At 40.5% G+C, this 12,177-nt stretch overlaps 1 protein-coding gene across 1 annotated transcript in view; it reads left to right on the plus strand.

The window, feature by feature from the left end:
* Nucleotides 1-5,141: 5,141 nt before the first annotated feature.
* LOC124803246 (KH domain-containing, RNA-binding, signal transduction-associated protein 3-like) overlaps nucleotides 5,142-12,177 on the plus strand; it is a 525,142-nt gene continuing 518,106 nt past the window's right edge. The window contains exon 1 of the mRNA XM_047264428.1: nucleotides 5,142-5,429. Coding sequence (XP_047120384.1) covers nucleotides 5,207-5,429 — 223 coding nt within the window. The 5' untranslated portion in view covers nucleotides 5,142-5,206. The remainder of the gene's footprint in view (nucleotides 5,430-12,177) is intronic.

A 12,177-nucleotide genomic window follows, 5' to 3' on the forward strand; every position in this document is an offset into this window, starting at 1 on the left:
AGTCTATAATTACATTAGCCACATTGTTGAGTACATATGGAGACCCTTTAATACCCATTATCGAAAACTGCCGAAGGACGCATCATGATAACTTTCTAATTTAAGTACAAAGATTTGCCTTTTATTTGAGCGATAAAGGTACAGCAGAGAGAGTAAAATTACGATATCAATTACAAAACGCTATGAAATGTTACACATCAAAATTCAATTGTAAATAAGTTGTACTGCGGATGAGACCTGTTTAATACCATCATGTGTTTCGACTGCTTTGTCTAATAAGAAAGTGAGATGTCTTGTGCCTCGCCTACAGATGATGGTTCAAAGAATTAATCCACCACTATATTCTTCTTCATTGTAGAATACAGCCATCTTCATCGTAGAGAATAGTCTTCATCTTTGTAGACGGTAGCCTTCTCAAGCTTGTATGCCTCATTCCCCCTCGGAAATATTCCGTTCAGTTCGGTTCACATAATAACAGCTATAGTCACTTACAGACATGACATCTTGGACACGAAAGTGCATCGCTCAGTTCATTAATTTCGTGGTTCATTTTCTTCTTCTATTATTTAAATCTGAAGTCTTTCTATGTTCTTTCGAATTTCTTTAGTCACTTTCTTCCTCATTTATTGATTCCCCTTCTTTATGGATGTGTAATATACTGAAGTGCCAAATAAACTGGTGTAGGCATGCGTATTCAAATACACATTTATGTAAACGGGCAGAAGACGGCGCTGCGGTCGGCAACGCGTATAAAAGACAAGTGTCTCGCGCAGTTGTTAGATCGGTTACTGCTGCTACAATGGCAGCATATCAAAATTTAAGTGAGTCTGGACGTGCTATTATAGTCGGCGCACGAGCGATGGGACACAGCAAATCCGAGTTAACGATGAAGTGGGGATTTTCCCGTACGATCATTTCACGAGTGTGGCGTGCATTTCACGATTCCGGTAAAACATCAAATCTCCAACATCACTGCGGCCGGAAAAAAGATCTTACAAGAACGGGACCAACGAATATTGAAGGGAATCGTCCAACGTGACAGAAGTGCAATCCTTCCGCAAATTGCTGCAGATCTCAATTCTGGGCCATCAACAAGTATCAGCATGCGAACCATTCGACGAAACATCATCGATATTGGCTTTCAGAGCGGAAGGCCCACTCGTGTACCCTCGATGACTGCACGACACAAAGATTTACTCCTCGCCTGGGCCCGTCAACACCGACAATGGACTGTTCATGACTGGAAACATGTTGGCTGGTCGGACGAGTCTCGTTTCAAATTGTATCGAGGGAATGGACGTGTACGGGTATGGAGACAACCTCATGAATCCATGGATCCTGAATGTCAGCAGGGGACTGTTCATGCTGGTGGAGGCTCTGTAATGGTGTGGGGCGTGTGAAGTTGGGGTGATGTGGTATCCCTGATACGTCTAGAGACGAGTCTGACAAGTGACACGTAGGTAAGCATCCTGTCTGATCACCTGCATCCATTCATGTCCATTGTGCATTCCGGCTGACTTGGGCAGGACAACGCGATACCCCACACGTCCAGAATTGCTACAGACTGGCTCCAGGAACACACTTCTGAATGTAAACTCTTCCACTGGCCACCAAACTCCCCAGACATGAACATTACTGGTCATATCTGGGATGTCTTGCAACGTGCTGTTCAGAAGAGATATGCACTCCCTCGTACTCTTACGGATTTATGGACAGCCCTGCAGGATTCGTGGTGTTAGTTCCCTCCAGCACTACTTCAGACATTAGTCGGGTCCATGCCATGTCGTTTTGCGGCACTTCTGCGTGCTCGGGAGTCCCCTACGTGATATTGGGCATATTGGGCAGGTGTACCATTTTCTTTAGCTCTTCAGTTTATATCTTCCTAGATACAGCACTCAGCAATGGGTAAGTTACCGACTTTCGCTTAACAGAATGTTTGAGGTAGAGTATATACCGTTGCATTTGAGGTGTGTGAGAAAAGTAACGACACTGACTCTTTTTTTTTTTTGTTTTTTTTTTTTTTTTTTTTTTTAACAACAATATTGCCCTTTCGAAGTAGTTCCCTTCTGCAGCTATACACCGGCAGAGTCATTTCCAGTCTTTGTAGCAGCGCTGAAAGGCTTCAAGTGGTAGGGCCTTTAACAAGTCGGTCACATTCTTTTGAATGTTCTCTTGAGTCCCGAAATGACGTTCTTTTAATACATTTTTTCGATTTCGGGAAAAGAAAGGGGCACAAGGACACAGATCAGGTAATTACGGGGGGATGTGAAACAACATGAAAGCCTTTCGAGGTAAAAAATTCCGTGATAGAAGTGGTCGTGTGACAGGGGCGTTGTCATAATGCAGAATCCACTTGTCTGCTATTTCCAGCCTCGCTCAATTCACTCTTTTCCAGAGCATTTCATGGACATCTTTGTAAATATGTGGTTCACAGTTTGTCCTCAATAAACAAATTCACAAGAGCATGCACGTGTTCGGTGTTTTAGGCGGTTTTTGAGGTTGAAGGTCTCCCCAAGCGAGGTTCAACATGTTCTTGGCCTTCCGAAAATGATTTGTGGCAGTGAAAAACTTGTATCCTAGATGTGGAATTTCCCGTAGGCCTGCCTCAACTTTTTGGAGGTCACGCTCGTGGATTCCCAACACAAAACTCGGTGGCATAACGTTGCTGTTAAGTTACACTGTTAAATTTTTGTAGCACACAAAAATAACACAACTTCACTGATTGCGCTCTCAAAGATCATGTGAAGGCTGGACGGAGCTGAAACTGGGAATGAGCACCTGTACAAGTAGAGCAACACAGCACTGCCAGATCGCCCCAGTGTTGTCAGTCACACTACCTTTCTCATACACCTCGTATGTTCCAATGAATACTTGAAATTATGCGTGAGTCTGTGATAGAAGCAGTTCTGACATATGACACAAATCAGTTTCTAGCTGCAATTCCGGAACGTAGTAAGCCGTTTTCTCCATAGTTGTTAGCCACAAACCAGTAGATTCTTTCTTTAATGAAACGTTCCACAATACACCTATCCGACGATGTCGTTTGCTTTAACCCTTTCCTCTCTCGAACAACGACCTCATCACATTCCTTCTCCCTCAAGAAGCCGATTAAAAAATGGAAGACTTCTACGAGACATTTCGCGTTTTGGTCGTACAAATATACAATATGTATTTCTTTGTTTGATGCACAATTACACACAAGTTCGTGTTAACTACGCAGTCGGGTGTGTAGCTGCAGGCTCAAAATTTAGTATTTTGGGAGTAATGTCCCCAAGAGATAAAACCTAACTCAGCCGAAACAGGATTTCCTATCAATCGCCTCTACACTGAAGGAAAAGTATGCTCAAAGGCAATATTTTCTCATTCTTGTTTGTATATACCTTTCAGGTCGTCTTTTCTTCGATATAACTTTTGAACATATACTTTTTTCTATGGTCTCTCATTATACCACGAAAATAGGATTCGGCTTCCATATGATTCGGCTAGATCTGACTAACATACCCGAGGTACTATTTTGTTTTGTTTAGTCTACTTATCTAAGACAAGGCATTTCCGGATTTAATCTGACTGAAATAAGAATAGCGCAAAGAAAACATTGCCTCCTGTCAGTAAGAACAACACGTGCCGCTAATTAAAAACTCTAGTTATAGATTCCATGGATCCCATCGATGTTATAATACCATCACTGCCGTAATATCGCAACAACTCTCTTCAGTGTCTCACGTATGGTTGCATACGACTGACGACACTTTTAAGAGTTGAAGCACAGCACGCAGGAATTTTCACTATCCTGACCTCGTTGATCAAGGCTTCTCTGCTCGGATACCGACGCATCTGTCGTGTCTCGTCGTGCGTGTAAATAACTGTAGTACCGTTCAGTTTTACATAGCTTTCTTTGTCGGGAGATGAACTGTCAAGTCTTAAGTTCGACGGCAAATAAAGTCTATCTTATACTGTCCAGTACTGTACGCAAAGGATTTTTTTATATTATTTTATTTATTTATTTTTTTTTGCCACATTAATAACCACTACGTCTCTTTCTGCTTTCTCCAAGCCTAAATAATTAAACACGAGCCTACTCATGTGGGCAATTATAACGTTGTATATACTATAGCGCACATGAGTAGGCGCATGTTTAATTCTACTGCTGCTTTCTGCAATCTCGCTTTCGATGCTGGCAAGGAAGAATACCGTCTATTTCATCGTTCCACTCTCTCTTACCGTAGTTTGTGCACTTATCTTTCACAGATGGAATAGTGTCTTGAACAGTGGTCTACGAAGAATAGCCGTGCGATGTTAATGATATGCAACACGTTCCTCGATTCTTTGTTTGTATTAAGCGACAAAGAGTATTTTCCAGGCTGATGCTTCCCGTCAGCGGATTCCCAGAAATATTGAAATTACATTTCTCCTATGTGACCCGCATGTCGTGTTTCATTCTTAGATAATCAAAACAGCATTTTTCTTTTTAGAAATGTCATGAGGTTCACTTGTTTGCCGGTTACGACGGCCCGTTGGCGCATCTTCGTATCTTTCTCGCAATATATAGTTACACTCATGATTGTGAAACTAATCTGCATAAGTAACTTGTTTGAATTCTGAAATGAAAAAATGCGAGCGCTGCCCACTCACTGTCCGTAAGGAGTGGGAGTTTCGTTTTATATGATCAGCATTTTCAGAATTTCATGCTAGTTTACGTGGAATTCACACCTTTTCGCAGTTCTAGAAATCTGCTTCGCGTGGATGTTAGTGAAATAGGACAGTAATTTTGTTAAGCAATTCAGTTACTTTTTTCCCTTTTACTATCTTTTCTTTAGTACGTATATGAGAACTATTCTATTTTGTAATTCTGTACAGTCGTCTACGATGGAGTATGGTTACGAGTGCAGTTATTCGCTTGTAAATTCTAATAAAATTATTTTCATGTAATTATTGGCAACTAATAATCATAAGAGTAAGTGCGTAAGTCGGTTTCTATAAAAGGACTGTTTAATTACAGTATTTTCTGTACAGAGTACCGTACTTTTCCTTTCGTTGCACATTCCGCAGCATGCGAGCATGCGCAAGGCAGCCTTCACTTGTCGCCGCAACGTTCACGAGTCGCCGCGCCCCTAGCGGCAGCAGCTGGAACTACCGTCGTTGTTGAGCATCAAACGCTTCACTTATTGTGTGGAAGTGGCTGGAAACGGACGTATTCGGTGTAGTAATGGCGGATAACTCTGCAGCAAACGGCGACTTAAACCGTAATAACAATATCAGTGGTACCGATTGCATGAGTGATACAAACAGTGCCAATGTGAAGTCTGAAGGAGACATGGAAACGCAGATTCCGCCCGAGAAAGCTGGCGAATATGTTCGTGAACTGCTGCAAGAAAAACAGAGCTTGGATTCCTCGCAGTGGCCAAACGCTCTTCGTCTACTGGATCAAGGTATACGCTTCGTGTATATAATTTTTTAAATTATATCGGATAGGTTAGCCAAAAACTAACAACGTGTGGTTTAAATATTACGTATGTACGGGCAGACATCGATTTTACGTCGATTGTTCTTACACTATCCTTGATACCGATACAAATGTTACATTCATAGTGATAAAAGTTTAAATAGATTGTTTTGTGTGTAAACTCAGTTTAGATGTATACCAGTATCGAAGTGAAATCGTTATAATAGTGACATATTATATAACATTCGATACTGAAACCGGAAATGACTGGCGAAGTATCACGATTGCTTTATATTTTATTTACTCTTAAGCTGCCCACTTTGCAGCAGAAATATTTCGTGGTTTCTTAGTAGGGATGCGGTATAAACTAAAGCTATTTGTGAAATATTAGGATATTTAATTTAATTATTCGAGTGTAAATTTTTTTGAATAATTTTGTGTTTGCTATGGAATAACATTGCAGTGTAGGATTCTTATAACGTAAACTGCATACAAATATTCATTATAGGATCGTCCACCACCTGCTTTATGCATGATATAAAGCATAGTGTAATGCTGTGTCCTTGTACAAAAAAATCGGTTACATTTCAAACTTACATCTCGTTCTTGTCGTGCTATTGCGTCCACCTACCGGCACCCTTTAAAAGCATATTTCCTATACGGTATGTTCGAATTTTTGGTTGTTTATAGTCCGATTTTAATAACCCGAATGCTGTATTAAACTTAATTTCCGTGCATTATTTTTATTACAGTACTTAAATTGTTTTCCCCTGATTATGTGAATGTCAAGGAGTTTGCATAATCAGAGAAATGACGGTCTTTGACGTTCGGTTGTTTGCTTTTACTATCAAAATCGCTGAATAAAACATCCCTTGATTTAAGAACGCGTAGAGCATCAGTCGGAAGCGTGTTTCGAAATTTTCATGTGACTGTATGAAAGTTTTGTATTTGAAGCTGGGGACCTGTGGCCAGCAGAGGAAACTGTTTCCAGCGTGCACTTTCCATTTTCCTTCCCCCTCACACCTTCCTTCCCAAACTAGGATCGTAGTATGCAAAATGAGTAATTTTTTGTTCATGTAGTTTTGGCTCTTACTCCTCAGCTAATAGCTAATGTGTTCATGTTTCACTTCACAGAGGAGAGCTGTGAGGTACCTTTTATCACACTTGTAGCGTGAGCGTATTAAAGCGAATTAATCGGGAATAACAATATCTAAGCAGGTATAAAAATAATTGCTACATTTGCTGAATATATTCTGTCGTTTTGCATTGTGTTATGCACGATGTTTATTTTTATTCGTATTTAATTACGTTTTGTAGAGCTAGATGTGAACATATTCAGGAATTACTACGTAATGACGCTCATTTCATAGTGAAAACAACCAAAGAAATGGGCGAGTATGAGGAAGTTCGATGCACTCTCTAGGAAGTGTTCCCGTGCTATTAACAATGTGTAGTGAAAATCACACGAATTCATATAGAAATTTGTTTCCACTTGCTGTGCTGTTTACAGGACGGCTCAAAAGCCAACATTTCTACGCTGCCTATCTACATGCGTATTAAAATAATAGACAGGAACGCCTCAATCTAGGCGCAATCTATTTCTCCACTTATTCGCTAGAGGCCTTGTTTATGTTGATCTAGGCAGCAACATAGTGACAATCTTTTTGTCTCAAGCCCTATCTAATACGTGATCTACAATTACTTTTTCGTCGATCGGTCTGAATACATTTATTTTTACTTTTCCCTTGCATAGTCTTTTGTAGCTTCCTGTGTCGTTAGTCTAACGCGAAGGGTGCCCACATTATAGGTCATTTATGTAGACTGCTGTTCGGAAGTAGCATATCCTGTTTAGATTTTCTGTCTGCCATAAAATTTCGTTAGTCGCGACAATATTACATTGTGGCGTCGCCGGAACCAATCTTAGTTTATATGCCACATCGTCATCGGATTTTACTGCTGTAGCCCATTCAGTTCGTTTTAGCGAATCTTAATTCAAGCTACTAAAGTTCTTAATCACGTAAGATGGTACTAAATTTGTTTGCAGAACCGGTAGTTGCATTAGAAGACAGACCTATCTCAGCTGCCCATTCTGCAAGCTATCCTGTGTACTTTTGTCTCCCGTAGTTAGTTTTATGTTGTTGTTTGTAATTTATGGGTGAAACTTTAGCATTTCATTCAGTTATTATTTACCTCATATCTTGGTTCTGTGGGGGGCCGAGGCTACATGGACTACTAGTACTATCTCAATGCAATTGGAGAGCATACTGCTTGTAAAGAGTTCGTGTTGGGTACGCAGATGAGAAAACGAACATTGGAAAAGTACCAGAACCGATTACAAAGGCTTCAGTTCTCTTATCACCTCACGCCAGTGTGTGTATTGTGGTATTATCAATTTAGACCACAAAGCCTTTATATTCGAAAGCTTCTATGCTACTAAGCCCTTCCTGCTCATTCGATTGAGGCGGACGTCTAATTCATAAATACTTCGTTCATGATCATCTTAATTTATTAAGCTTATTCTTTCGTGACCCAAGCATGGCAGTTATTAATTGCAGTAAATAAGTCGCCTCATCCTCGCTCTCTCTGTTAAAAGCCCCTGGTTTCATATAGTCAACCATTTCGACGCATCTTAAGACTATCGTAGCCGCTCCACGTGCGGATATACAACGGATTACAGGCCGTCGGTTATATGGGATGTGGAAACAGGAAGAGCTTGAATGTACAATTTCAGTTTATCTTTCTTAAGGTATACATCATCTAATTGTTTCGATTTTCTGACTGTGATATACACATTTCTCAGTATCATTGTCGAAAAAGTGGACACAGCTTCCCTTTGCAGACGCCCCAATTCGACTGCTGAAGTAGAGGGTCGTCGTGGCTAATTGCGCACAAATTTCACATATTAAGTTATATGTTGCGTTTATTTTACACATGTCACACGGTTTGTAAGTAAATACAGCAAAACCCCTTTTCTGTGTTGATTTGTCGTGGTTCAAAGGTACCCCTAATATGTCAGAAACGATCCTAGGTATAAAATTTCAGCAGAAGATAACACGCAGAGGTTTGTTTTGTGTGCAAGTCTCAGTGAACTTTAGATCTCACCACTGTATTTAACAGAATGTTATAGCAACTTTTTAAATACAACTGGTGCTATAAGGTCTTGAATGCCTCAGAATAGATGACGGAAGTAATAGAACATTTGTTAATGTACATTTTTCACAGAAGAATCAGGCGATGTGCCAGAAGCTAAGTCCGCGGCTATCGCTGCACGCAGTATCGTGTTCACTGCCACATTAACATCGTAGTGAGACCGAAAACACAACTATATCTGCTGGTTTTGCTCAGAAATGTACCACGTGGCCCACTAATTATATGATAGATTGCACCAAAATTTTTTGCATGTCCAAGAGGTATACACAGTCGTTAAAAAGTTCTGTTCCATGTGCTAAGTGTTGCAGCGACGTTCACGGTGAAAATCTCATCTTACACCTAGTTAGTAATAGCATGTTGCATAGAGGGGGGCACACATTTGATTTGTTGCGTCTTAAGAGTTTCAGTAGTCATTTCCCCTGACGCAACTGACGCTGTAATTTACTAGACGATTATAGCAGGACGTTATAGGTTGCAACAGTTAGTGTAGTAGTCACGCGTCGAAACACAACGCTAGCGTAAGAATGCAGTCCGTAATCCGTGGTATTCATCAGGCTTCAAAAGTGAGTGTGTGTGTGTGTGTGTGTGTGTGTGTGTGTGTAGTCCTTGTTACGCTAGTACAAGACCGTTCATTAACTACACTCTGCTATAAAATTTATTAATTAGGTCATCTGAGATTGGCAAGGACGTCAGACGAAGTTAGTCGCGGTCTTTGCGGAGTAACCATCTTGACATTGGCCTAGAGCGATACAGATAAATCGCAGAAGTGAATGTAGTGATTTGAACCCCGGTGCGAAATCAGGACGTTAACCACCGCAGCACCTCGCTCGATACATAATAACTGCGTTTGGAAACCAACGATCACACCGTATAATAATGCGTGGTAAGTCTCAAATAATGTTCTATATTATATATACTTGGGTATTTTTGCTGAGTCGAAACAACGAGAACGTGAACATCGAATTCACGTTGAGTTCTACGTGGCCAACATATGTGTACCGTCGAAGCCATGTGTCACACCGGCAAGACACTGGACTGTAGTTAAGCAGAGCCTAGGTTCAATCCCAGAAGAAGATACTGCCAATTTATTTCTATTTCCTTCCATATACCGAGCTTGTATTCCATGTAATATGACTTCATCGTAGTCCCTTTTCCTTCTCTCGCCATGCGACGATCTTGAAATTAAAATGATAGCTCATAAACGAAACATTCGTAATTACGGTGTCATTCTTAGCGCTCAGTAGAAGGGAAAATAATTAGTATTTTAATTATGGTCTTGTGGGGTGTAAGTGCATTTAATCTTTGAAAGATCGAAGGCCGTAAGTAAGTTTTTAACCTCACTCTATATCTTCGTGATCATCATCATCATGCGTCTGTCATTCATTAACAGATAAAGGCCTCCTTCTAGATTTTGCCATTCATTAGTCTTCTGCTGTATACATTCATCCGGGTTTTGCGTGTTTTGCAGTCATCTACCCACTACCCATTAGGTCGTTTCAGTCAATTGTTATCTCATGAAATTAGAAAATAACTTGCAGAAATAAGCGCTGATTGTAATTCTTGCATTTCACATGCATACATCGATATTTTATTTTTTTTTAACCATACAGTCATCCTTCCCATTGGAAGCTTAGTTTCGAATATGTTGTTTAGTTTACAAAAGGCCCTCCAGGAAATTATTTTCCTTCTCCATATTTCTTCTCCTGTCCATCCAGTGAATGTCTGCAGCTGCGCCAAATATAAAGTCGTCAACTAGATCTCTTGCTTTATTGATGCTACAATTTATTTTCAAGTCTATTTCAAAAATGCTGTATTGTATTAAGATCAGTTTGTTGCTCCAGTACGTGAGACAAACTGCAGTTTCATCCACAAACAGGAGACAGCAAAAATCATTTAAAGTATATGGTCATATCTGAACCAATTGGGGGGGGGGAGGTGCAAAGTTAGTTCCTCTCGGCCTGTTGCGACCGACCAACATCATCTTATTATTACCACAAATGTTAAGCCCTGCCTCCTGCATGAAAGCTCTCTTAAGTCATTGCAGCACACTTGGTTGTATAAGGCAGGTCGGCCACCGGAGGGACGTGGCAAGTGATCCTGGCGGGTGAAATGGTGATAGGCAAAAGGCATGTGTCTAGCTTGCAACTTCGTTTGGATCAAACCGAGCAGGTCTACCAGACTGGGTCATCCGGCAGGCCACATCATTACCAGATGAATGCACCGTGTTTACCTTTGCCACACGGCGCGCCTGGGCCACTGACAGTTTACAAAAGTTTCTGCTTAGGTTGTGCAGTTGTCTCTGTGCGCGAAAAACTGGGACGGTCCTAGATTCGTTGTTAATTTTGGTAGTCCTGTGGAGAAATACCTGCATATGTACGATCGCAGCACTGTTGATTATAGCAGTAGGAAAGCTCAAAATAAATAGTTGAAAATAACTGCAATTCAAATGACATGGACGAGTACAGTAAAGGAAATTAATTTCATTTATTTGTAGAGAAGAGAGAAAATACAGAGCCAAATAGAAATACTAGATAGTTTTTTCGTACAAAACATGTCTACAACTCTTTTTACTGATATGCTGGACCTAATGTAATGTCAAATCCTTTTAGTATGTGGCTTCATACATACTTTGTTCCAAAAAGACAGTACTCCACTTGGGCTAAGCAAGAACCTGTAGACCAAATTTCCTAACACTGTAGATAGCTGTTTGTTTTCATGCTTTTGATATTAGTTCTTAATAGGGTATTTCTTCATTGTACGTAGAATATACACCATCACGTATTCGTGTAAAGTTATGAAACTCTCAAATCTGTTCTGTTCATATCACATTTTATTGAGTATCCGACCCCACCAGCTTCGCGCCAACATATCAAAAGAACTATCTACAGGTATCTTGTCTCCATAGATATGCCGTCATTATATGCACCATTCGTTTTTGGGGACAGGATCTGATTACGTGTTTTGTGAGAGGAATAGCTTAACCCGTAGCGAAATAATAAGGAACTTCGCAGTGTTCTTCAGTCACAAGTGCAGGTTTCGGAAGCGGGAGCTCCTGACCTGGTTCACTGAAAATGCTTCTTTTAATACTTCGCTGTCACTGTTGCTGCCATAATCCGCAACATCAATTGTTAAACATAATCCATCTTCATCTGAAACAACTTAATCATAAAATATTTCGCCATATTTACCAAGAGTCGTAACTCTGATGTCTTTCCAGTCGAAGATATCAATACAGCCGTAGATTCCACAGTTCCGAATAACGATCAAATGTTTTCTTATAGATTGAGTTGGTGTATGGAATATTCAGACAGCAGACGTATTCGTATCGCCTTCAACGTTTCAGCCACAATTCATCAAATGGTAATGTGTTCTCGGAAAAAATGACAGCAGAATTTACTAGGCCAGTAAGGCTGTAACCATCTACGTCCTTTAGGATCTTGTTGATTAACATTAAGTCGATTAAGGTCAGAACACTTTGATCGAGCGAAGAATACGTAGTGCCTCGTTACTAACGCCGATCATTTCTACTGCCTTCGAGTCACCCTACAATGACGCCTATTTACGGCTCCCAACGAATAGCATTT

Source organism: Schistocerca piceifrons, chromosome 6, assembly GCF_021461385.2.
Source record: "Schistocerca piceifrons isolate TAMUIC-IGC-003096 chromosome 6, iqSchPice1.1, whole genome shotgun sequence".
NCBI classification, from domain to species: domain Eukaryota; kingdom Metazoa; phylum Arthropoda; class Insecta; order Orthoptera; family Acrididae; genus Schistocerca; species Schistocerca piceifrons.